Consider the following 27,728-nt stretch of genomic DNA (forward strand, 5'->3'; position numbering starts at 1 on the left):
CAGTTTAAAGGTTTCTGGTCTCCTTCTGTACCTTTGTTTAAGTAACAGAGGCCTTTGTGCTCTTGAAGGAAGCTGAACCATAATGCCAGTACATCATGGACAGTCAAAAAAGTTCCTTTTTCTATGAGGCCTCTGGAATGCATGATCTTTTTAATGCTCCTGGCAGAAATTAGCTCTCGTAGTTCATTTTTTTTTCTTTTTTTACTTTTCTTGCTCATCCAGTACGTTACTAGGCTCACACCCATTGGCATCCACTGTTGTACTCTTGACATTGATGTTGAACTCATTCAGAAGATTTGAAGGCCTCCTGCCATCAGCCACAGGAACCACTCTGCTGAGCTGGTTTCCCCTCTCCCTGTCTCCAGTGGAGAAGTGTCATACACAGATTAGGAATTTACAACCTTATTGTTGATTCTCTGCAATCTTATATTTAGTCTTTTTTGTGCCTGCCTGAATCCCACTTCATTTTCAGTTAGTAGTGTTGAGCTAAGCTCTTAGACTTCCTTCCCCTTTACAAGTGCAAAAGGGGAAACCTTTTCATTCCTGCTTCCCAGAGATTAAGGTCATAGAAACCCCAGCAAGGTCAGCTAGTTCATTTCTCTGTATCAGACTTCTTCATCCCCTGAGTGGAATTTCACTGGAATATTTTAAGTGAAATGGTTGAAATAGCATAGAATTGAAGGAAAATGAATCTCACTAAAACTCTGAACCTGTAGAGTCTGCACTGGGCATTTATTAACCTGCCAGAAGTTGTCAGGAACTCGTTCCTTTAGCCCAAGGTATGGGCTGCTGTGATGAAAGATCGTTTTAATCTCTTAAAGAGGGTACAGTGGTATTATGTAAAATCATGATCTTGGGGGCCAGAAGACATCTGCTCAATTCAGGGGAATGGACAAGAAGGTTTGGAAGGATGAAGTTGAGAAAGGGCTATGAGCAATTGTGGGACTCTTGGCAAGTCACCCTCTTTGGCCTTCACTGTAAAATGGGGGCAATAATTAATAGCCGCCTCCAAAGGTAGTTGTGAAAAGCAAAGGAGATAATGAAATCAGAATGCTTTGTGAACTTAGAGCACTACATAAATACAAGCTCTTTAGCATTTATTTAAAGTTGGAAGGGATCATAGAAAACATTTAACCCAATCTTTTGATTTTCTAAAAAGGAATTGTTACTGATATCTTTTTAAATGGCCCCTACTTTTCCTTGTATGCATATTCTCCTCCTGCCAGAGAGCCATTTTTGTTTTTTAAGTGAAAAGGAGATAGAAGAAATCAGCAAAACTGATCAAGATATGAAGATGACCACCTGTACATGTTATTTCCACTTCTGCGAAGGAGTTAGGAGAGACGCATTCTCAAATCCCTCATTTGCTGTTAAACTTGTTCTTTATAGGTTTCTAATAATTTCTGACTATGTACTATCCAACTTGCTGATTTGGCCCAATTTATGGAATCAGAGTATAAAGTAAATGCCCTTTCTTTGGAAGGAAAGAATTGAAGTTCTGTTGTTTTTCTGGGGTGTTTTTTTTTTTTTTTTCCCATTTACAGTGTTGACATCAATAGGTAGATTGTTTTTGTAAGGTCTGTTTATGTAATGGAATTTCTTTATGTTATAAGAATTGATGAATGTGAGGAATCCAGAGAATCCGAGGAAGAATTAGATGAATGGATACAAAGCCAGTTTTGTATCATAATTTTAAAGATGATGAAACTGGCCCCCAAAAGGCAAAAGGATTTGCCTGAAATCTTCCAAATCATCTGTGACTGGGCTGGGATTTAATAGAATGCCCTCTTTTTTTTTTTTTTTTTTTTTTTTTAAATCAAGGAAGTTTCAACAAGAATTTACTGTCATGCTAGGACATTAAGAGCATATGCACTGTTCCTTTGGATTCTTGAGGACTTTTGTATTGACATATTTTAGCATGTATTTTCTATAAAGTTTTTATTTGTTTGAAGAAATTGTCAATGTTCCCTTCTTAACGGCCTTCTTCTGCTTCTATCCTAGGCGCAACAGCAAAGGAACCTGGATAACATCATCTCACAACAACCCAGAATAGGCAGCAGGAAAAAATCCAAGAAAGATGCATATACCAGCTTGGATACAGAGCTAGAAAGCACTAGCCCCAAGTCTGAGCAAGATTCAGGGATTCTGGATGTTGAAGATGAAGAAGAGGATGAAGAGGTAATCGGGGTTTGACGGGCTATGGGGGATGTGAGGTGCCCACTGCAGGGTTAAATGCAGCAGTGTCTGGGCAGCTGATACCTGACCCATCCCTAGGGGATGTGCTGATAGGGCATCCGGAAGTTCAGAGTTTTTATGTCAAAAATCCGGGAAGTAATCAGGCCTGAATTTATGAAATGAGTTAGTCATGGAGTTGACTTTTTGCTCACTGGTGCAGTCTTCCTTTTTGTAATGGTTCCTTAAAGGAGCCATTTTCTTTAATCTGTCTGGGAGAGCGGTGATCACATAGAAGATGACCATTGTCTTCCAGGATGATTGGTGGACCATTGTTTCGGGAACTTGAAGTGAATATTTTAGGGCCACAGAAGCCATAATTCCTGTATTCCATGATAACAGACCATAAGTGGAAGATAGTTAAGTGAGAAGATTGTCATAATATCTACATACAGAGTATATCTCTCAATGCCCATTTAACCATAGGAACTATTGTCTGACTCCCTCTAGGCTCTCAGGCCAAGTTCCTGGGTCTCTCTCTTCCCTAGTCTTCTTGTTGCTTCTTTCCTTGCTAGAGTCCAAATCAGATTAAAGGTAATGAAGTATTGGGGGCTTTCTGGAAGTGAGGTACTATATATGAATGGGATAGAAAGTTAGTATTCCATACATTACCTTTATTCCCAAGTCACATAGTCTTGGGTTTAAGGCTCAGTTGATTTTCCTGCTTTCATCTTTTATGATAGAGTTCAGCATTTCATTTGTCATATAAATTCCCACTTTTTTTTTTTTTTTAAAGAATCCCTGCCATGTATTTATTTATTTCTCAGTTGGGATCTCTTTCTAGCAGGCATTCTTGATTCGAGCCTCCTGCAGCGAGTTGTTTATTTAGATGTCTCCAAACTGGTTTCTTGGCATATTCCTTGCATGGCATGGAGAAATCCTTTCGATAAGGTCTTCTGCGGCCCACTGTGTCGTGCTGACCTTCATTCCTCACATTTTTCAGCAGGTCTCATCAAGAGCAGCATGAATGGGTTCTGGGGAGATGGAATTTTTTTTAGCTGTGTCATGGTCCCCTAAGGGAATTTTTCAGGGACCACTTCTGTGCAAGCTACATTACATAAAAATCTTGGAGCCCCAAATGAAAAAGACAGCCCTGGTGAGATAGACTCAGGGGAATCGTCAAGGAGAATGCTGGCTTTGGGCAACAATAAAGAGCTCACTTTTTGTTTGTTTGTTCCCTGCTTTTTGTTTTACAAGGCATCCTCCTAACAACTCTCTGAGATACTATGTCCTTATCATCCCTCATTTCACATCAGAAGTTAAATAACTGTCAAATATCATTGGTGATTCTTCTATGAGCTTTAGTTTCCTTTTCTTTAAAATGATCTCTTATCCAGCTCTAATCTTGTGATCCTGTGAATGAAGAATGTCTTATAAAGTGCATTTTCTATACTAAGTGCTGGAGATATGGGAAGGGAGGGAAGGAGGAAAGGAGAAAGGAGGGAAAGAAAGAAGGAAGGAGGGGAGGGAGGAAAAAAGAGAGAGAAAGAGGAAGGGAAGGACAGAGGAAAGAAAAGAAGGAAGAGCAAGTCTTTCAACTGTGATCAATTCCAGTTTGTGGGCCAGCTTAAGTCCCAGAGGTTGTGGTTTGTCCTGTGTTCTGGAAGAGCACCAGGACATCAAGGAGGTGACACCATGACATGCAAATGAATTGGATTGAAGTGAGGGAAGGCTGGGCAAGGTCATCTGCCTCAGTTCCTCTCCCCCCCCCCTCCCCCCCCCCTCCCTTCTCCCCGGAGCCATCTGAACCCAGGAGCTAGATATAGATTAGAAAGACTGGAGATGGCCCAGGATACAGTGGGAGACCTCGGCCTTTTTATGCTGGGGTCCTCAACAAGTCTCAGTTTGACGAAGGCTGTACCCATTCAGTGATTAAGGCTAGGTAGCAGTAGAGGTAAAGAATTTCCCTCTTTCACCTAGTTCCCCCCTCCCCCCCCAAATCCAAATAAACAAACAAACAACAAGTAAATGAATAAATAAATCAGGGAAAGGAAGATCCTTGGGATTTCTGGCCCAAACAGAAATCTATTTACATTCAGTCTGAGTCCATCAGGACCCAAACAGGGACCTAGTTTTGTCTAGGACCTATTGGTAACCAGTGAGAATCAGATTGGTTTTGGTTTAAGGCCTGCTCCTGAAGAAAGAAATAGAGGGAGTAAACCCCATGATGTCTTGGGAAGGCTCAGAGGTGCAAAATAAAAGGAAAATGCTTTTAGGAGCATCTGTAGGTAAGGGTATGATATCCTAGGTGGACAGAGGGAGGGAAAGAGGAGAAGAAGAAAGGAAACAAGGAAGGAAGGAAGAAGTCAGAATTCCAGCTGACCACTTCCAGTTGGTGGGTCAGTTTTACTCACAGAGGTACTTGGAGATCTGGAGGATGAATGGTAAGAAGATGGAGTTGGGGACACCTGGAAAAGATGTGATATTTGGTCAGGTGGGTCCGAGACTGGCTAGGTGCAGAAGACAAGTTCTGTGGAGTCAGCCATGGGAAGGCACAGCCCCAGTCCACCAAAGATTTCCTGAGCCATGTGCATATGGAGAGAGACCAGGCTAGGAAATATAAGGGGATGAGAGCCCACCCCAGACAGCAGCAGTGACACACTCATGAGGGGCATGGAGCTATGGCATAGGTGAGCAGGGAGATGCGAGATGCAGTGGAGAGCATCAGAGGAGGGCTCCCCAGGTGGGGTGCATGTGAGAACTGGTTGGAGGAACTGGGGGGTTTCATTTTCTCGCTGTCTGGTTCTTTGGTTCCCTGGGAGTCCAAGGTCCTGGTGTCATGAAGCTGGAAGCTAGAGCATGGACGGTAGCCCCGGCCTTCTGGTGTTTTATCTAATGCTCTTTCTGTATGTGCTTCAGTTAAGATGAGGAATGTCGCAGTATGAACTGATTTTTAATTACACTCAGTGTGTAGCACAGAAAGTGTTGGAAACCCTGTTGTTTAGGGAATATATTTCTGTCAGAGCTTTGTCATATGACTCCCTAATGTCAAATCAAACCTCTTCTCTGGCTTCTTGGAACTGAATTTTAAAAATTATTTTGATTAAGAAATCTCTTTTGTTTGAGGATGTACCCAGAAGTGTTATTCCTGCATAAAGGGTATGCAAGGTTAGGAGCTTTTCAGTAGATTACTTAACCCTGTCCAAAATGTGGTCCTGGGTCCTGGAGACACAGAAAGCTCCTTACCCTTATGACACTTAGAATCCACTGGCGGTTTGGGGAGTGATTGAATATGTAGTATCAAAGGAAATTGAGGTAGGAGAGAGTTTCAACAACTGTCAAGGAGAGTTCTCTCTATTTCTGTCACTAGACATGTCTGTAGCCTTTCTTCCACTCTCTTTCTGTATGCTTCTTGAGTTCAGGTCAGTCAGAAAACACTTAGGAAGCACTACCATGTACCAGGCACTGTGCTGAGTGCTAATGGAGGAGATCAAACAAGACAGAAGCAGGATCAGGGAGATTATCAGAAGGAAAGCCCTAGCAGTGAGCTGGATCAGGAAAGGCTTCTGAGAGTAGGTAGGACCAACCAGGGCTTCTTATCCCCTTATCTTCCAGGAAGGCTTTTCTAGCTGCACGGCCATGTTTGGTGAATGAATAGCATCTGGTCTTTCTCTTCAGAAACTTCTGTCTTAGTTTCCCATCTTTCAGTTATGAGATTAATGGTGTTAAATTTCTGTTTAGAATGAAAGCTGTGTGATGTGAGGAGCATATAATCTCTGGAATACCTAACACTAAACTATTTCTCTTTGATGCCAAAGTAAGCAATCCAAGGTGTTCTCTCTTTGTTATTGATTCAGATTCTTAAAAATGTCTTTAAAAATCATTGATTAACCACTCTAGAAAGGATAGATTTTCTGAATTTCAAGTCTGTTCCATGCAGTTAGCATTTAAAATGTTTATGTAAATTACATTTACCTAGTTAGATAATTTAGTTAGGTTGCAACTTCCTTTTTTTTTTTTTAAATTAAAACTTGTTATTTTCAAAACATATGCATAAATAATTTTTCAGCATTACACCTTGCAAAATCTTGTGTTCCAATTTTTTCCCCTTTCCCTCAGCCCCTCCCCTAGATGCCCTATAATCCAATGTATGTTAAACATGGTAAAATATATGTAAATCCAATATAGGCATACATATTTATATAATTATCTTGCTGCAGAAGAAAAATCAGATCCCAAAAATAAGAAAGAAAAGAAAATTCAAGCAAATTATAATAGAAAGAGTGAAATGCTATGTTGTGAACCATACTCAGTTCCCATAATCTCCTCTCTGGGTGCAGACGTTTCTCTCAATCACAAGTCCACTGGAACTGGCCTAAATCATCTTATTGTTGAAGAGAGCCACATCCATCAGAATTGATCATCCTATAATCTTGTAGTTGCCATGTACAATGATCTCCTGGTTCTGCTCATTTCACTCAGCATCAATTCCTATAAATCTCTCCAGACCTCTCTGAAATCATCTTGCTGGTTGTTTCTTACAGAATAATAATATTCCATTACATTCATATCCCATAATTTATTCAGCCATTCTCCAACTGATGGGCATCCACCCAGTTTCCAGTTTCTGGCCACTACAAATAGGGCTGCTACAAACATTTTTACACATAAGGATCCCTTTCACTCTTTTATGATCTCTTTGTGATCTAGACCTAGTAGAGATACCGCTGGATCAAAAGGTATGGACAGTTTGATAATCCTTTGGGCATAGTTCTAAATTCCTCTCCAGAATAGTTGGATCCATTCACAGTTCCACCAACAATGTATTAATATCCCTGTTTTTTCACATCCCCTCCATCTTTTCCTGTCATCTTAGCCAATCTGAGAAGTGTGTAGTGGTAGTGTCTTAATTTATATTTTCCTGATCAATAGTGATTTAAAACACTTTTTCATGTGACTAGAAATGGTTTCGATTTCTTCATCTGAAAATTGTCTATTCATATACTTTGACTATTTATCAATTGGAGAATGGCTTATTTCTTATAAATTTGAGTCAATTCTATATTAAATTATCTATTTTGTATTCAATAATGATCTCTAGTTCTTCTTTAGTCAGAAATTCCTTCCTTTTCCACAGGTCTGAGAGGTAAACTATCCTATATTCTTCTGATTTGCTTATAATATCACTCTGTCTAAATCATGAACTCATTTCGACCTTATCTTGGTGAGTCAATGTCTTATTTCCGCCATACTAATTTCCAATTTTCTCAACAGTTTTTGTCAAATAGTGAGTTCTTATCCCAAAAGCTGGAATCTTTGGGCTTATCAAACACTACATTGCTATAGTCATTGAATATTTTCTCCTGTGAACCTAACCTATTCCACTGATGGACAACTCTATCTCTTAGCCAGTACCAACTTGTTTTGATGACCACTGCTTTATAATACAGTTTTAAGTATAGCACAGCTAGGCCACCTTCATTTGCATTTTTTTTCATTAATTCCCTTGAAATTCTTGATCTTTTGTTCTTCCGGACGAACTTTGTTATTATTTTTTCTATAAAAATATCTGTAAAATAAGTTCTTGGGAATTTGATTGTTATGATACTAAATAAGTAGATTTATTTAGGTAGTATTGTCATTTTTATTATATTAGCTTGGCCCACCCTTGAGCATTTGATATTTTTCCAGTTGATTAGATCTGACTTTATTTGTGTGGAAAGTGTTTTGTAATTGTGTTCATATAGTTCCTGACTTTGCCTTGGCAGACAAATTCCCAAATATTTTTTACTATCAACAATTATTTTATTTTTTTGCTGAGGTGATTGGGAGTAAGTGACTTGTACAGGGTCACACAGCTAGGAAGTGTTAAGTGTCTGAGGTCAAATTTGAACTCAGATCCTCCTGACTTCAGAGCTGGTGCTCTATCCACTACACCACCTAGCTGCCCCTAATAGTTATTTTAAATGGAATTAATGTGTATGTCTTGCTGCTGGACTTTATTGGTAATATATAAAAATGCTGATGATTTATGTGGATTTATTTTGTATCCTGCAACTCTGCTAAAGTTGTGAATTGTTTCTAGTAGTTTTTTAGTTGATTCTCTAGGGTTCTCTATGTATACCATCATAACATTTGCAAGAGTGATAATTTGGTTTCCTCATTGCCTATTCTAATTCCTTTAATCTCTTTTTCATCTCTTATTGCCAAAGCTAACATTTCTGATGCCATACTGAATAGTATTGGTGATAGTGAGCAATACTGGGAATGGTTCTAGTTTGTTCCCAATATGAATGATGCTTGCTGATGGTTTTAATTAGATGCTACTGATCATTTTAAAGAAAAATCTATTCCTATTCTCTCTAGTGTTTTTAATAGGAATGGGTATTGGATTTTATCAAATGCTTTTTCTGCATTTATAATCTATAATAAGATAATTGTGTGATTTTTGTTAGTTTGGTTATTTGTGTAGTCAGTTATGTTAATAGTTTTCCTAATATTGAACCAGCCCTAAATTCTTGGTATAAATCCTCCTTGGTCAGGGTTTATTATCCTGGGGATGAGTTCTTGTTCTTTGCTAATAGTTTAATTAAGATTTTTGCATCAATATTCATTAGGAAAATTGGTCTATAATTTTCTTAATCTGTTTTCAACCTACCTGGTTTAGGTATCAGCACCATATGTATGTCATAAAAAGACTTTGGTAGGACTCCTTTCCCCATTTTTTCACATAATTTGCATAGTATAGAACTAATTGTTCTTTAAATGTTTGGTAGGATTCACATGTAAATCCATCTGGTCCTGGAGATTTTTTCTTAGGGCGCTGATTAATAGCTTATTCTATTTCCTTTTCTAAAATGGGACTATTAAAATAATTTATTTCCTTTCCTGTTAATCCAGGCAATCTATATTTTTGTAGGTGTTCTTCCATTCCACTTAGATTATCAAATTTATTGACATAAAATTGGGCAAAATAAAGCCTAATTCTTGCTCTAATTTCCTCTTCATTAGTGGAAAGTTCTCTCTTTTCATTTTTGAACAGTTTGATTTTCTTCTTTCCTTTTTCTAATCAAATTAACTAAAAGTTTATCTATTTTGTTGGTTTTTTTCATAAGACCAACTCAGCTTTATTAATTCAATAGTTTTCTTATTTTCAATTTTATTAATCTCTTTTATTTTCAGAAGTTCAAATTTGGTATTTAATTAGGTTTTTTAATTTGTTCTTTTTCTAGCTTTTTTAGTTGTAAGGCCAATTCATTCTTTTTCTATTTTATGCAACTAAGCTTCTAGAGATATAAAATTTCCCCTAATTGCCACTTTAGCTGCATCCCACAAGTATTTTATTTTTTCAAATATATGCAAAGATAGTTTTCAACATTCACCTTCTACAAATTCTGCAAAAGCTGGAGAAAAAATTTTACAGCCAATGTTTCTGATAAAGGCCTTGTTCCTAAAATATATAGAGCACTGACTCAAATTTATGAGAATATAAATCATTCCCCAATTGATAAATGGTCAGAGGATCTGAACAGACAATTTTCAGATGATGAAATTAGAACTATTTATACTCATATGAAAAAATGCTCTACATCACTATTGATTAGAAAAATGCAAATTAAAACAACTCTGAGGTACCACCTCGCACTTCTCAGACTGATTAAGATGAGAGGAAAAGATAATAAGTGTTGGAGGGAATGTGGGAAAACTGGGACACTGATGCATTCTTGGTGGACCTGTGAAATGATTCAATCATGCTGGAGAGCATTATGCCCAGATAACTATCAAAGTATCAAACTATGCATACCCTTTGACCCAGGAGGGCCACTATTGGGTCTGTATCCCAAGGAGATCATAAAGGAGGGAAAAGGACTCACTTATGCAATAATGTTTGTAGTACTCTTTGTGATGACAAAGATTTTGAAAATGAGTAAATGCTTGCCAATTGGGGAGTGACTGAATAAGTCATGGTATATGAAAGTAATGGAATATTATTGTTCTATTAAAAAATGATGAACCAACTGATTTTTGAAAGGCCTGGAAAGATTTATATGAACTGATGCTGAGCGAAACAAGTAGAACCAGGAATACATTATACATAGTAATAGAAAGATTGTGCAATGATCAACTATAAAAGACTTGGTTCTTCTCCCTGGTTCAGTGATCCAAGGCATTCCCAAGTATAGACAAGTATAGAGATTGAATGTAAATCAACACATGCTATGCTCACTTTTTTGTCCTCTCATAGTTTTTCCCTTTTGTTCTGATTTTTCTCTCTCAACATGATTCATAAAGAAATATATATATATATATAAAAATTAATAAACAAATACAGCATATCCTTACCCCAAAATAAAACAAGTAATAATTATTTTTTTTACATATCAGCTGTAAGTATCTACACAAGAAAATGTTTGAGTCCTTTTCTCTGGGCACAAGTTACATTATTGACTAAATAATCGGAGAAGTTTTTCTTCCATTTAATGTAGATAATAGAATTTTTGGATTATAATAATACATGAATGAAGTCATATACTCCTAAGAAATTATTGGGGGAAAATCAGAATCCCAACATTAAATACTATTAGCTATCAGGGCAAACACTTAGTATTTGCCACTTCCAGCCAGTCTTGGGCCATATATGTCATGATTCCAAAAAGTATAGTTCATATCTAATGAAATATGAATTATTAGGGAATCTATATTCCCTCCATGTAAAGGAAAATCAACTTAATGCTAAAGTTGGGAGTAAAGGCTGAGGGGGAATATTTGCCAGGTGTTTTTGGTTTCTAACTGTGAAGCAGACATGCAGGACTGATCTGAATGCAAAGAGATGTCCTTTCAGGTAATTTGATGTTTTTTTTCCTCTTTCCAGAAGAATGTCTGGTACATTTTAATAGCCTGAAGTTCTAGCTAATGTTCTGAAATGGGAAACAACTCTTTGTTTCCATCTCTTTCTATTCAGAATGTATTTTTGGATGAACTGGTAATTTGAGGTCCTTTCAGTATGGAAAGTGCCTCAAATCATCAGTGAACAACATATCTAGATTCCAGAAAAGCCTTTATCGTACTCTTAGTGCCAATCCAGAGGCTTTGAAAGGTTTCTTAAGAAAGGAATAAATACCCCAAGGGACGTTGAAATAATGCTTGTGCTGTGTGTGTTCTGGGACACAGGAACAACAGAGCAAAAGCAGGCTAATGGGCCTTGGGCCCCATCTGCTCTCTATACCAGCAGAGCAGGTCAGATATCCCTGGATGAATTTCTTCTGTGCTATTGAAAGGAAGGGGCTCCTTCATTTCTTGCCTCTTGCAGATTCCCAGTAAGTGTGCTGGGAGTTTTGTCATTGGCTTATTCGTATTTAGGCTATAGGTAATTAACTTCCCTATAAAAAAAGTGTTCTTCTTTGTCTTCATGTAAAAGTAAATCTTATAAGTTTTGCCATGGTGGCAAAAACAACTTTTTAAAAACAACCTTAATTCATCTTCCTGGTTAAAGACAAAAAATAGTTGTACCTGATACAATCCCACAGTATCCATTTTAAACAACCACAGTTCTTTAAAAGCCCCAGCCCAGTTAACATCTCTTTATGTTTATATCTTTCCTAAATCTTGCTCGGATAGAATAAAGCCCTGCTTTCTCCTTTGTGCATTCTCTTTTATTATTTTAATATTGACATAGTTTGAGAGGCCTAGCTAGTGATTAGAGAATGTGACTATATTGTAAATTTTAGGGACTAGATTGATCTTAATCTGAACCATACCTTGTATTCCTGACAGTTCCCTATCCATCCATTTTTCCTGTTTCTACTAGAAATCTTCTTGCTTTTCCTATAAATCTTATCTGATGAGACCCTAAAGACCAATTGCCAGAATACCAGTGTCTTGATCCATTTTTAATATTGATTCATTTTCTTCTCTTGTTCTTCCTATCGCTGGACTCTCATTTCCTCTCTTCTGCCTCAGAGTGATTGGTGTCTTTGTGAAGATAGCTGCTACAGAGCAGGAAGGCTCCCCCATTGGGAGGCCCATTTCTGGGTGGGAGCAGCTTTCTGTATTCCAGTGCTCCTAGTTGGGTGTTCCTGGAGTTTTTCACTTAGGGAAAACCCCTCAGGTTGTGTCTCTCACTTCACTAAAGCTTGATGGGCCCCAGAAGGGTTTTAGAGAAGACTTCACTCCTGGGTGGGGGGACACGAGGGTTTATTTCTCCTGAAATCTTTAGGGCGGCAAGGCCAGTAGGAACAGGTGCCAGGCTCTGTCTCCGTGGGGGTTACTTTGCTGTTGGGCCCCAAGCATTGCTGTTCTCAAGCCTTGTGGACTCGGGGTCTGGGTCTGTCTCCATCAAGGTCTGAGGACCGAGGGCTTTCAAAGGATGATGGCTGTTTGTGGTCTCCCCTTTCTCTTGGAGGTGTCTGCTCTTGTACTTAGTGAAAAGCAATTGTTGGAGATTGCTGGGAGGAGAGATGGGGGAGCACAGGCTGCTCCTGCCATTGCTCTTGGACCTGAGGCCTTGGGTGACAGTTGGTCTCTGAAGATGCCAGGGGGACCCAGTCCCTACCCAACCTGCAGTTACCTCCTAAGAGTGCTGACTTTAGAGTTTAGAAGGACAGCCTCCATGTCCTTGGACAAAGTCTTTCACCTGATGGATGGAGTTCTCCATACTGGCAGCATTGGCAGAAAGGAGATCAAAGGTTCAAGTTAGGGAGCCCGGGGAGGGATTGGAAGAACAGTTCAGAGATGAGCTCAGGAGGGTCAGTGGTCATTTTAAGAACAGATAGAAAGTTGTGCCGATAGGTAAGCAGAGATTTGGCAGGTGATGAAATATGTGGGGAGGAATTGAGGTTGATAGTGCTGTGAAATGTGGGTGACTAGAATGATAATGGTTTCTTGTATAATTAATAGGGAAGTCTGAAAGAGCAGTAGATTTAGGGGGAAAGGTAATGAGTTCTATCTTGGAAAGGTTGAATTTAAGGTGCCCATATTACATTAAGTTTAACATGTCTTTTAGGGAATTTGGGATATAGATTTGGAGTCCCAGAGAGAGACTAGGCTATATAGATTTTGGAAGCGTCTGCATAAAAAAGAAAAATAGAGGTGTGATGAGATCTCCAAGTGAGATAGTATGGAGGAGAAAGAGAAAGGGGCATTAGAATCAACTCTGAGAGAAGTAGGAGCTCCCAGTGTAGACATCTTTCCCAGTTTGTTTAGCTGAGAAGTGCAAAGTGATCTAACAAAAATGACTGGATCCTCTGAAAGTTTTTTAAAGGATGGGCAAGATAGAGTATATTTAGATACCAGAGAGGGGGATATTTAAATTTATAGATAGAAATGGGGTGAGAGTTGGATATGGGACAAGGGATTTGAGAGTTGGCTGTAGTGTAGGATTAAACTGGCTCATGATAGAATTAAGATTGAGAAGGGAGGAGAATGTATTTCCCAAGTAATGGTTGTGAGAACTGGGTCATGATAAGGGTGAACAATACATATTAGTGTAAGGATTAGAAAAAAGATGAGATGATAGGAGATAATGATGAAATAAAATAATTTCAGGGTCTTGTTTATCAGGACTTGGATTGGTTGACCTTTGGATGGAGTCAGCCTTGGAGGTAGAAGACTTGCTGATCTGTGGCAGAAGAGTTAGCATCTGCCTCTGGCAATAGAAAGCAGGGAGATGTGTCCATCTTCTCTTGGAGTCTGAACTGGGAAAGTTTCAGAAAAGTGCAAACTGCTTTGAAAAAGGATGGCCTAGTAAGTAATGTTTGGGGAGATGGAGTCAGGCTTAGTCAGGGCCAGAAGATGTAAGGAGATGTTTAAAATGAAGGGACATTTGCTAACCTCAGAGCTGAATTTCCACAGGGCCTTATGGAGATGAAGTCTATGATGGGTCTATGAACATTTATTAAGCACTTAGTCTGTGCCAGGTCCCATGCCAAATACTGGCTGAGAGACAGGCCCTCTCCTTTAGGAGCTCCCATTCCTTTCCAGAGCATATCTTGGAAGGGAAGCCATAGAAGGAGGTCGAGTAGTGAGGTGAAGGGTTGTGTCCAGGATAGGTTCTGGTAGAGAAGGAATGCCGTCTGCTTGGTCATCCTCCTTGGGAAGTTTGAGGAGAAGTTTGCCAATCAGAGGGAGAAGTCTCGGAGTAGAGTCCTTCCAGTGGGAGAAGTCCAAGGGAAGAGGTTTCTATGGCATGCTTGGTAGAGAAAGTTGGAATGACAGGATGTGTACAAATTAATTAAGACTGGAGAGAAATTAAGACTAGCAAGAAAATCTGTAAGAGGACCTGGGTAGGGCCTAGGTAAATGAAGAACAGAGACTGGCCAGCAGGAAAGGGAGAGGGAGAGGGATAGTCCAAGATTCAGTATTCCTGGGATAGGGAGAAGACAAAGAGTGTAGGAGTCAACCAATCCTTAAGCACAAATTTCAGGAGTAGATGGTTACATTTTCCTGAAAACACGGTGAGTAGGATATTCAGGCTTTTGGGTAAGTGGACTTCTGGGGTTTAGTGAGCCAAGCAATGGCCTCATAATGATTTGAAAAGCAGAAGGAAAGAAGGTCCCTTAAAAAATTTTTTTTTATGTTTCAATAATATTTCATTTTTCCCAATACACTTAAAGATAGTTTTCAACATTCACTTTTATAAAACTTTGTGTTCCACATTTTTCTCTCTTCCTCCCTTACCCCGCCCTCCCCAACACAGCAAGTAATCTGATATAGGTTAAATATGTGCAATTCTTTTAAACATATTTCCATATTTGTCCTGTTGTGCAAGAAAAAATCAGGTCAAAAGGGAAAAAAACATGAAAAAGAAAAAACAGACAAACAAAAAAGGTGGAAATACTACACTTATATCCACATTCAGTCTCCATCATTCTCTCTAGAGGGGGATGGATGGCATTTGGAATTGCCTTTATGATTCTGTCTTTTTACTCCATTATGTGTCTATCAAACTTCAATTGATCCAAATACTCCTTCAACCAATTTGTCTTTCATTTTATCCCTTTACTTCTTTTTATACAAGGATGGGAGGATTATATTATGACTTGGGGCACAGATATTTGGAGAATTCAAATCTTCTGGAGTTCCTCCTGAAGGCAAATAGATTAAATTGGCCTATTTTGAAATGTAGCTGGCAGTTGCTGTCCTTGGTGATGAAATCAGCTCTTAAATAGACTGGTGTTTCATTTGAATTCTTAAGGAAAAACAACTAGCTAAAAAGACTAAAATTTGGGTTTCATTGTCTGAATTAAGTTCTTGACACCAGAATTCATGACAGACATTCTTGGTCTTTTCTGGAACCTGCTTGAACCCCCAAGGAAGAGCAGGCAGCCTCTAGTATCTTAATATCTTGAGTTCCTGACCATTGGGCAGAGGAAATGCTTAACTATTTTAATCACATTTTTGTATCTTCAGAAGGAAATGACTTTGTCCTACCACAAAGGTTCTCTTATCAGTTGTGGGGTTGTGGCTGATAATGAATTGTCAAGATGGATTTGTGTAAAATGCAAAGTCTGGTTTTTTTCTTTTTCTTTTTTTCTTTTTTTTTTTTTTTTTCTGGTTGGGAAGGAAAAATTAGATGAAGCTGATAAAGGTGGAGTTATGGCTTTTGTTAGGAGACAGAAACCATTTGAGACTGTCATTGTTAGTTTAAGAATGTATACTTGGGCCCCTCCCGGTGCCCCTGGCCAAACCTAAATCTGCTGGATTCATTGTTTGCAACTTTGGGGAATAAACAACCAAGACTGAATTTAAGACTGTATCTCGAACCAGACCTTAAAATGTAGATGTTAAGACATGCCCCTTGATTTGTGTCCGGGGAAACTTTTTAGAACTTGCAACTTTCAGTTATGTTGAATATCGTTCATTGGGTTGCTCTGCGGCTTTCCCCCTCCCTTTCTTTTCACATTTAGCTTTTTGAAAGCCCATTTCCTGCCCTTCTAAACATGTGGCATTCCTTCACGTATTGTATGTGTTGCTCTTTGGCTTTTAGTTGGTGTGAGCCATCCTTTCTCATTAGCAGAGGCAGAGAGAGAGCCTGGCCCAAAGTGTGTTTTACAAACCTTATCCACATAGTACCCCTCTGAGGATCACCACATCCATTATCCCTTCCTCTGTAAGGGGTCCAGATGGTAAATGATTTCCAGAAAGACACCCAGACAATTGGTGACAGGGAGTCGGTGAAGGATTGAGTCTCAGCACGCCTCTGCTCCCCAGAGCTGCTTCCCTTGCCCAGATTTCTGTGCCCCCGGGTGCAGAGCAGTACGTGTGTCCTCTCGGGGTACCTGTGGAGTGCTGGGAGCACAAAGAGAACTAAGGGCATCACTTCCAGCTAGTTTGGTAGTGAGACTTTATGCTGATACTGGAAATACAAAGGCAGTGAAAAATACAAACTACCCAAGAAGGGGAAAAACACTGACACCACACGGAGTGATCACTGAGAAATAATTTCCTTTGGAAGAGGCTAGTTGTGATTAGACACCATGGAGAGAAGTCAGGTTTGGTTTTAAACTACTTTGAAAATAGACTGGGGAAAAGTGGCTTTCCTGTAATGCCAGAGAAACTGAGGCAAGATAGAGATTAGAGAGTATTTAATATTTTATTTGAAAGGGAGAGATTTACTGGGACCAAATGGATCCATGGTTTGGTCCCAGGGCTGAATGAGGCTGTCGTCTCCAAGAATCCAGCAAACAGTGTGAGTTCTCAATGACATATATACACGTGGCTCAGATACAGAAGGTAGACTGAGGCAGGGGCAGAGTCAGAGCACTGAGAGCAGGAAGGGACTATAAATCTGGTTCTGACAGGATGGGGAAAGGCATTCTGATATTCTAAAATATAAGATCTTTTATCCTTATCAAATATTCTGATGATTAAGAGGGAGGAGTGGTTTTGCAGCTGAGCAGAACAATTGAGGCAGAACAATTCAGAGAAACTGAGGCAAGACAATTTAGGGAAACTGAGTCAGGATGATAAAAGAGAACTGTGGCACAACATTCCTCTTCTAATTCTGTTAGAATTTGTTGTCCTGCCTCTTCCAATGCAGAATATGGAAAGCTGAGTCTGTCCTGTATGATAACACTTTATGTCTGCATTCTGGGGTAGGGGAGAAGGGGGCCTTTTGTATTTGAATTCTCACAAAGTCCAGCGGAAGCTTGCTTTCTGAATGAAGCTAAACTTTATAAACACGAATCATGAATCACCATAGTAGCCTTTTTTCTTTTTGAAGGAAGCATGTGCATAATTTATATATAACAGCTAAGAATCACTAAGGCTCTCATGCTGAAAAACATATTTGATTTCCAAGGTGTCACTGAGATTGGGAGGAGACTTAGGACTAAAATATCACTCTGGAATGGTAGAGTTTATTCAGAAACATAGGCTACTCAGAATACCAGGGTGAAGTTGAGTTATCTAAGAAAAGTAGGCTCAGGTGAGGAAGTCCAGCAATTGAGGGAAGCAGCAGGCTGATGATAAGTGGCGTGATGTTGTCATTAGGCTGGTTTCAATCCCCCCAGACAGAAAGGCTGAATCAATGTGTCGTGAAATGGTTCATGAATGTGACCTAAAAGCATTATGGAATCGTGATGGGGAATCTCAATTATCTAGACACCTTGTGGTGTGTAGGAAGCTTGTAATATCTTGCCTTGCTTTTGTGATAACATTAACTTCTCCAAAGCCGATGGCGGGCAATTCTTTTCAGGATCTGAGTCTCAGCAGTGAGGAAGAAATGATTGCTGTGACTTTCTGCCATTTAGAGTTTGCAAAGTAGTTGCAAAGGGGCAATGACATCAGGAGAGCGATGTCATGACTCGCAAGTGAATTGGATTAAAGTGAGGCAGAACCCTGCAAAGAAAGTGGCAGGACCTTGGCCAAGAGGCTGGTGAAGGGCATCAGGAAGGGAGCACCAACCATAGACGTGGCACGGACCCTTCTGGATTCTGGAAGACTATGTACTCAGACACTTAGGAACCCGGTGCTCCTGGGCCAGTCACTTTAGCCTGTTTGCCTCTGTTTGCACATCTATAAAGTGCATGGGGAAAGGAAATGGCAAAGGCCTCTTGTCTTTGCCAGGAAACCCCCACTAGGATTACAACGTGTATGACCTGACTCATTGACGCAACAGTAGCAACAGAAAAAGTCAGCAAGCTTGGATCAATGTAATCCAAGTCTTTTCTTTGTCTTTGAAGAGGGGAAATGTTAATGTAGTTCAATCTTTGTGGTGATCACAAAGAAACAGTGCTTAAAATTGTGATTTTCATTTTTAAAATTAGCTGATCATTTCATTCCAGTGTCTTTTCCATATTCCTTTTTCTTGCTTTCTTTTTCTTTCCCTGGTAACCATACATCTTTTTGTAGTTTTTGTTTTTCAGTATAACCTTTCATTGGCCTTTATTTTCTTTTCAAATTTGTTTTGTTTGTAAAAGTGTATTGAGGCTGTATGATTAATTCGGTGCTGTGAAATTCATATTTGGACAGAAAGTTCATTTTGAGTGTTTACAGGGTACATATCAGTGAGGGATGTGAACTTACAGCATAGAGCTTGAATCCAGTTTTGAAGCTTAATATCTATTAGAGAAAGTGGGACAGATGAATAAGCAACTCGTGTCAAGATATAATACATTTGTGTGTATATACATATATTCATAATGTCTGTGCATGATTATGCTTGTATGTGTATACATGTGCACATATATTGAAAAAAATTATGTTTATATGCATATGTAAAGCATACATGCGCATGTACATATATTTATCTGTATCTAATTTGTATTAAGAGCACTGCCCTGAGGGTATGAGATTTGGTTGAAAACTGAGTAGAATTGATTAGGAAAAAATAAATAAACTTTTCAGAAAAGGGGGTGTTATGAAGGGAAGAATGTGGGTTTACATGTTCTGAGGGAGACAGCTCCCCATAATCATGAGGCAGTCCAGCTCAGCTTCTTCAATCCTAGCACTTCTGTTCTGATGAACTGTGTAACTTACAGAAGTATTTGTGTTATACCTTCTTAATAATTCATAAAAGTAATCCATTTAGCGGTTAGTAGTTGAGCACTTTCTGTATACAGAGCTCTGTTTTAATTTAAATAAGACATAGTTCCTACTTTCATAGTAGGATAAAGCTTATGCAGTTTCATAGGGAATAAAATAAAACAAAAAAAAACTGGAGTACAGTGATAATATGCACAGCACTCTGTGAGAGGTACCACACTGTAATGGGTGAAAGTCTTAGGAGAAAAACTGTTAGCAGTGAGAAGAAATGGAAGAAGGCTTCTTGGAGAAGACTTGAATTAGCTTTAGAGGATGAGTAGGAACTGAAAAGATGATGAGGGTTAGGGTTTGGGCTTAGGGAGTGAGGTAGGGAAGGGCGGAAGATGACTAGAGAAGAATCCTGGAAAGAGGGATGACACCCCTCCCTCTCCCCCCATTGGCAGAGGAAGACCAGAGATCTGCAGAGGAGTGGAACTGTTCAGGAGATGCTGGAAGCCACAGAATGACAGACCCTGTCAGTCAGTCATCAAGCCTTCTTTACGCACCAGCCCCTCATCAGAGACACCAGGGAAAGGCCCTTCCCTCCACTCTGATGGGGAGACAGCATGCAGATTGCTGACTGCTTAGGCATTTTGTAAAGAGGAGGAAGGAGAAGGGTGCAGGTGGCCGAGGGGGCATTTCAGGCATCGGCTAGCAAGAGTGGCAAGAGGGAACAGTGACAGAAAGGCCGGTGTCCGTGGAGGCTAGTCTTGGAGGGGCTGAGCAATCTTAGAAGGCTGGAAAGGTAAAAAGGGGCCGAGGGCAGGCCCTCATCTTGGTTTCTCCTCAAAGGAGAGGCTGCTTCTGGGGTCTACTGAATAGTGAATGACAGGGTCAGACTTACAGTCAGCATTGAAGACTGCTGTGAGAGGTCTGGAAGAAAGACCAGCTGGCCATTAGATTGCTGAGTTTCCCACCTTCCCAGTTTTCTCCGTTCCCCCATAGGTATGGTTTGTCCAGTGGCCCTGGCCTGTGGGCTGCTCCAGCAAGGAAGCCGTCTGTCTCGGTGCCCCAGCAGTGCCCACACCTGGAGCTCCCCCCTCCTCATCTCAGCCTGCTGACTCCCTAAAATCCCAGCTCCTTCAGCAGGCTTTCCCAGCCTCTCAATGCCACTGCCCTACCTCTGCCAATTATGCCCTATTCACCCATTTCCCTATATTTACATGCCATTTTCTTCATTAGACTCCAAGCTCTTTGAAGGCATTTTCTGCCTCCCGCCTCTCCCTTCCCCCCTCTCCCCCCAATATATTCTTCCTGCTTAGCACAGCGTTTGGCACATTGCCTAATAAACTCTGATTAAGTTTTGGTCTTTCATTTTGGGGAGAGTGGTTTCACCAGTTGAATAATGAGGATGGAAACAGAAGTAGAAGTGTCCACTACAGATGTCTTCGAGCAAGGAAGGGAAGAGACATGAAGGATGATAGTGGGATAGATGGTTCAAGTGAGACTTTTTTTTTCCAGAGAGAGGAGACATGGACATGATTATAAGCTTCAAGGCAGTGAGACCACAATATTTAGTGGGAGAGTGGGGCTGGCAGAGAGGACAATCTACTCAAGAAGTTGGGACGGAAGGGGAAAGGGAATGTGGGGCCAAGTGCCCTGGAGAAGGAGAAGGGCCATTTCTTCATATGAGGTGGGGGAGAGGAAGGAGGAGATAGTGGGACAGAACATGTGACTTTTGTCAGTCAAAATTTATTAAGTACTTACTATGTGCCAGGCACTGTGCTGAGTTCTATGTATATAGAAGGGGGGAAAAGATAAACCCTGATTCTTAAAGAACTTACAACCCGATGCATGATGTGAGATGAGGAGGAGGGAAGTTCAGGGAAGGTCTTAGCAAATGGCCTCAATTTGGTGGGGAGACTTCTGAGGTAAAGTAGTCAGTTAAGAAAATCGATGGATGGAGTGACATGAGAGGCTTAAGAAGAAATGAAAAGATTTGCTTGCCACAGGAATTGGAGAGGGGAGGAGGTATGAGAGAGATTGCGGGATGCCAAAAAGAACTTAATAATTGAATGTTATAAAATAGAGAAAAACAAGAATCATCAATATTCAGTAAACAGATTAAGTATCCATGATGTGCCAGGCATTGTGCTCAGCACTGGGGTACAGATACGATGGTACCTGCCTTAAGGGCTCATAATCAGTGCATGGGCACGATGGAGAAATCAGCACATCCCACAGTCATGTCGCCAGTGAGAAAGGGAGAGACCTGAGCTGAGTGCCCTCCTCACAGGAAGGGCCAGCCGTGGGCAGGGGGAGGAGACGGGAATGCTGGGTTAGGCCATGGGGGCAGTTGAGACTGGCTAGAGCGAATAGATGCCCAAGGTCATTGCCTTAGAAGCTCCTGTTCTGTGGAGCTGGGAATGGCACTGGGAACCATTCAGCACCTTTTGTTTATACAGCACTCTTAATTTCAGGAGACTGCATGGTCCAGTAGAGAGCTGAACTTCTGCTCTTGTTCACTGTGTGACCTTGGGCACTTCTCTTTACTGGCCCAAATCTTCGTTTTTTCAGAGCACTTTTGCATTGATTATTTTACTTTAGCTTCATTATCCCTTAAATTGTGCCCAAACCTCCAATTTACAGATGACAAAACTGAGACTTTGGGTGCCCATGGTCACGCAAATATAATGTCTTCTTGTTTCTAGTCTGTAGTTATGTTTTTGTTAATTTTCTTTTAGTACTGTATCTAAATTAGATGTTCAGGCTATCATCTTTTAGTGTTACTGCCAAGTTGTTGTTTTTTTTTTTTTTTTTAATTTACTCTAAAATAGATTTTTAAGTCTAGACTTTCTTTGTCTTTGTTGAGACAGAAAGTAATTCTGACCCATCCTCTCTGCAGAGATCTTCAAAAGCAAAGTTATCACTTGCCCTTCTAGAATGGGCTAGTTCCCTTCTAATTAATTAGCTGTGGCTTTGGTTCCAGAGATTCTTGTGGCATAAATCAGTTTTCTAATCATCATAGCATGGCATTGCCTAAATCCTCATTTACTTGTCCCCTTTCCTGCCTTTGGTTTTCACTCTTCTGAGAATCCATTAGGTGAGTGTTGGTGAAGTCCTATGCCCTTCCCTTCCTCCCCCCATCAGGGAACTGGAGATCCACTTTGATAACTCAGTGGCCCGTGACCTTCCGTTGTCCATGCCTTGCCCGGGGTGTGTAGCCCATGTCCTGGAAGGCCTTCATTTATTTCTCTGGCCAACTTTTATCCCTCGCTCTGGCCAGATGAGAGATCACATCTCTCTGTGATAGCACACTTTTTAACTCATGAGATTCTTGGTTGGTAATGAATTGCTACCTAATTCTGCCCACTAGGCACCTCTCCATGGTGCCAGGGCTGATCTTCAGCCTTAATTCTTTGAGGACTTTGGTATTCTGTCTTTTGAAACATAGAACGTTATTGACAAAACGTTAATACCATAGGCTTTAGGTATCGAGAGAAGATTGGGAACACAAAGAGCATTGTATACATCCTGAAGGCAGTTGAGCCTGCTGTCTGTCATTTCTGTCCTCCTTTCCTCAGTGAGTAGTTTATGAGCAGCATGGGTCCAAAATGTGTCTATCGATGGACCAGGCCTCTGGTCCCACCTGCATACCCAGCCTAGCTTAGTTTGAACCTTATGTATTTTTCATTTACTTCATTCTTTTTGTTGAGTGATTATGTTTTATCATTTAGGAGGGCTTGACACAATCAACACGAGTCTTTCTTCACACAGGGAAATGTAGAAGCTCTTAAAGAACAGCAAATGCCTCCATCCTTATTGCTTTATTGCCTTATTGGGAAGAAAAGCCACATATGGGAATAAATGCAGTGCAAAGTAGTGAGTGTGTGATGAATACTAGGTTATAAAGTTCGATTGGGGATAAGAGGTAAAAGAAATGTCTTGTTCCTCAGTTGATTTATGTAGGGAAACCTTCCATTTGGATGAACTGTATTCTGGACACTGTCCATAACGGTCAAGTCAAAATCAGCAAACATTTATTAAATACTTATTTTGTGTAGAACACTGTGCTATACTCTGGAGGAGATGCATAATTTAGCTGGAAATGATTTATAGTGAAATGTTGGACAGTAATGCAGTGGCTCTTGCCAGCCACGGTTTTGTCAGCATGCTTACTAATCTCCTCCTTGCTTTTATTTACAGGTGCCCGGGGCCCAAGAATTGGTGGATTTCTCTCCTGTATATCGCTGTCTGCACATATATTCTGTACTGGTGAGTCCTCCTTAGGCTTCTTCCTTCTGTGCTTCCCCCACCCTGGGCTGTGCCTTCTCAGGGTTGGGCAGGTTTGCTTTAAAATTTGCAGATGCAGCTGAGAGGAGTGAGGGACTGCACTGCTTGTAGCAAAGGCCTGAATCCTACCCAGATCTGTGGCGCTGAGCAGGGACAGGCTGGTACGGACCCGGAGCTAGCACTCACTTGTCCTCACCCTAAGCACGTCTTGGAGTTTCTCTCACTGGGCCCCGCCGCTTCTCGGTTCTGATCTCAGGACCCTGGCCCCTCTTTCTCCTTCCTTTCTGTCATGCCCTGTTCTCGCTGCACATATGTTTGTCATGGCTCATGTTGTGGCCGAGATCACTAGCAGACTCGTGTCCATTGAAGCAGTGCAGTAGCTGATTTCGGGATCCTCTCATCTAAGGAAGGTCGTTCGGTGGGAAGTGACGTTCATTTGCTTCCCTATGTGTGGAGCTCTGGGCACCGGCCGGTTAGCTACAAGGTGTGGGCCCAGCCTTCCAGGATCTTCCCACCTAGTGTCAAGGAGAAAAGACCTTGTATGGAAGCAATGGAATAAGTGCCATGGAGAAGCAGTGCAGTACGAATGGGTGATTGGTGATCTGTTGATGGGATTTTTGAGAAAGTAATTTATTTCCCCCCCCAAAGACTGATTATAGATAAACAAAATGAAGTTAAAAAAAAAAAAAGCAAACCATTTATCTACCCCTCCCCCCTCCAAAAACAAAAACAAAAAAACCTTCCAGTCTTATAAACAGTAAGAGATAGCCACATTTCAAATAGTCATTGCAGATGATTATTCATTCATTGCACCCTTCTGTTATTTGCTGATTGATAAAAGAACAGACTGATGCGTTAACTTGAACAAGAGACAAACACACATTGTCTGTTGTATTTAATAGTAATTATGTTGCTGTTGATGCTCTCTTCCTCTGTTGACATTACTTAAAGCATTGGGTTGGGTTTTCCTTTTTTGACTTCAGTCTCTCTCCATGGAAATCTCCTTGGAGTTCTGGTGTTCTTGAGATTTGTCCTTTCTTAGGGTGGAAGAGTATTCTCTTGCATTCTTGTATCACACTTATTATCGCTATCCTCCAGTTATTGGACACCTAGTGGTTACCCCAATACTTCCCCCTTTGATGTTTCGGATAGCACTGTTGCATACAGAGCCCCAGTTTGCGGTTTTTCTCATTATTCAGGAAGCAGCTGTGTTGGTTGTGGTGGGGAGTGATGGTGATGATGGTGATAGTGGTGATGATGGGAATTAAGACAGTGATAATGGTGATGTAGCAATGCTGTTGCTGCTGGGAATAGTACTGCTGTTGCGGATTCTCATACTTCACATATAGCTTTCTTAGCATTTTTTCCTAAACATATGTCTTCTGATTTAGAAGCTTACACTAGGTATTATAGTCTTTTATACTATGTACCTAGACTTCTGCTGTTTGGGATAGAAGTCACTTCATCACAGAAGTAGCTACACCCAAAGAAAGAACACTGGGAAAGGAATATAAACTGCTTGCATTTTTGTTTTTCTTCCCGGGTTATTTCTACCTTCAGAATCCAATTCTCCCTGTGCAACAAGAGAACTGTTCAGTTCTGCACATATATATTGTATTGAGGGTATACTGTAACCTATTTAACATGTAAAGGACTGCTTGTCATCTGGGGGAGGGGGTGGAGGAAGGGAGGGGAAAAATTGGAACAGAAGTGAGTGCAAGGATAATGCTGTAAAAAATTACCCTGGCATGGGTTTTATCAATAAAAAGTTATAAAAAATATATATATATACATAAGCCAAAAAAAGGCACAGGGAAAAAAAAATAGAAGTCACTCCTTCAGCCCAAGACCTTGACTAACTTTGTATTCTAGAGATGTATTCTAAGTAGCTAAGAGACATTAGATTCAGATTGAATATCGACAGTCTCTTAGTTTTTATCTTCCCAGATGAAAATTACCTAGCCCACAAGAAAAACTAGTGATCTTTCCTCTACTTGTGCTATGTGTAGCTGTGAGATCCCATACTGGTAGTTGTTAGGAATTTAGAATGTAAATAAATTGTCTCTGGGCATAAGCAGATCTGTTAATGACAAGTTTTAAAAGACTATGACAGACCACAATAAATCATGAAGTCAAAGGACATTACTATTTTTTTTAAAATAGGTTTTTATTTCTACATTGTCTAGATTTCTTGTGTTCCTCCACTTTCCCGAGCCAGAAGACCATACTGTATAAAAAACAGTTTTTTGAGAAGATCAAAAAGATAGAAAAAAAATCCACAAAGCCACTAGAAAGCTAATATTAATATGCAGTGTTCTACACCTATGTACCTCTATGATCTTCTCTTAATTCTTCCTCCCCCCAGGACATTAAGAAAAGTTTTTGTTTTATCTTTGAAGAAGGATAACATCATGTCCTGCTTGCACATGAACTACAGAAGATGGATTGTTATTCATATCTGTGGTTTTACAATTCCTGGATTTCTCTTTGTATCTCATTCCTTTTCTGTCTCAGAGAGCCATCCTTCATAACCAGGAATTTTTTTGAAGAGAGAAAAAAAAAAAACCGAGCCAAACTAGTCACTGTGTGAAAAAACCCTGACATTGTATGCAGTGTTCCACACAGGCTCCAGGGGTGCTCTGCTTCCTGGAGGGCTTTTTCACAGTTGTATTGTTCCCACCTGTACGCTCCCAGGCATCTCTGTATTGTTCATTCTGCTTGTTTTCTTCAGCACCATCATGATCCAGTTCATTCAGGGCCCATAAGTTCGTTAGTCGTTCCCCAGTTGGGGGGCATCCACTTTGTCTCCAGTTATTTGCTGCACATGAAATGCTGCTGTTAATGTTTTGATTTATATGGAGACTCTCCCTTTGTCAGTGACCTCCTTGGCAGCTCCCCAGCATTGGAATCCATGTCAGAAGAATATGGATCAAATGGTTTTTTAACCAGAATTAGTGACTAGATAAAGAACAAGTCCTTAAAATGATGGGCTTTTGTATGTGATAGAAGGTCATGTTTAATTCAGCTCTTTTGATGATTTGATGAGTTCTTTTGATGTATAAGGCATTGTGTTTATATTTCACAAGATACCTTTCCTTTAGGAGCCGTAAAAAACAAGTCGGTTCTGGGGGATAGTAAACAAGCCTGTGGACTGCAGCTGTGCTTTAATTTGATGTTCACATACCATCTTTTTGGGTGATAATCAGATTGTGTCGATCTGGATCAAGTCCAGTCAGCAAATATTTGTTAAACACCACCTACTATGTGCCAGAGCCTGTGCTGGTGATACAAAGCAAAGCCAGAGAGCCTTGCTCTCAAGGTCTAAGAAGGCCGAGGAAAGGTTTCCTGCAGAAGTAAAGCTTCTGTGGGGATGGGAAGGAGTCAGACTCTTCACAATGTTTCTGTCCCACAAAGTGCCAGGTTGTGAGTCTGCTAAGCAGGATTGTGAGTAACTCTTCTCCCCCACCTGCTCTGTGTGCTTGACAATGGCACTCGTTCTTCCCAGTTCTGTTCTTTGTTTTTGCTTCTTCAAGTCAGGGTCACATCTGACTTGCCTTCTTGTCTAATGGTATATTTTAACTTTGGTCCTTTCCCTAGTGCATTGGTCTGGGAGTTGGAAGACCTTTATGTGGCTTCTTGGTCAGCAGCAGCTGTGGGATCCTTTGTCCTGTGCTCTTGGTCTCCCAGGGTGCCTGCCCTGTGGTGAGCAAGCTGATTTTAGTCTTATCTAAAGCCTTATCCACTAGTGACCTGGCAGTGCCCTCAAATGCCCGTCTTCAATTCAGAAAACCCATTGAGAGCGAGAAGAGTTGGATATGACTTGGTTAAGACTGATGGCATAATAAAGTGTGCCAGACCAGAAGTGTGCATGTTCAAAAGATTAGGACTAGTATTTATATTTTAAGAGTCAGAGATTTTAGATAGAAAGTGGCTTTTGGCTAATATGATGTTAAGGGACATGACTTAATGGTGATCATTAGTTCCCAGGGGACCAATTTACAATTGGGCCACTGAGACAGCTCATGACTTGACAGGGCTATTTGGTTATAATGGATTGTTAATGATCTTATTGGGAGATGGCATATTTTAGGGTTTCCTTTAACAAATATGCTAGTTTGAGCTCCTAAGGGTGCCAATGGAAAATTATAATCTTTGTATGTGTTTCCTTACTCGTTAAAGAAATTGTTATATATTAGTTGGTTACCAAAGCTTATCATTGTTGGGAGCCCATTGCTTGGATTGAGTGTCATTATGGACACTCAGTTTGATTATATGGAATGAAAGCAAGGCAATTAATAGGA

At 40.3% G+C, this 27,728-nt stretch overlaps 1 protein-coding gene across 1 annotated transcript in view; it reads left to right on the forward strand.

Annotated features, from left to right (window-relative positions):
* Positions 1 to 27,728, forward strand: part of EXOC6B (exocyst complex component 6B) — a 507,603-nt gene that overhangs the window by 201,261 nt on the left and 278,614 nt on the right. The window contains exons 7-8 of the mRNA XM_051974280.1: positions 2,002 to 2,178; positions 23,341 to 23,409. Coding sequence (XP_051830240.1) covers positions 2,002 to 2,178; positions 23,341 to 23,409 — 246 coding nt within the window. The remainder of the gene's footprint in view (positions 1 to 2,001; positions 2,179 to 23,340; positions 23,410 to 27,728) is intronic.

This window comes from Antechinus flavipes, chromosome 2 (assembly GCF_016432865.1).
Source record: "Antechinus flavipes isolate AdamAnt ecotype Samford, QLD, Australia chromosome 2, AdamAnt_v2, whole genome shotgun sequence".
NCBI lineage: Eukaryota > Metazoa > Chordata > Mammalia > Dasyuromorphia > Dasyuridae > Antechinus > Antechinus flavipes.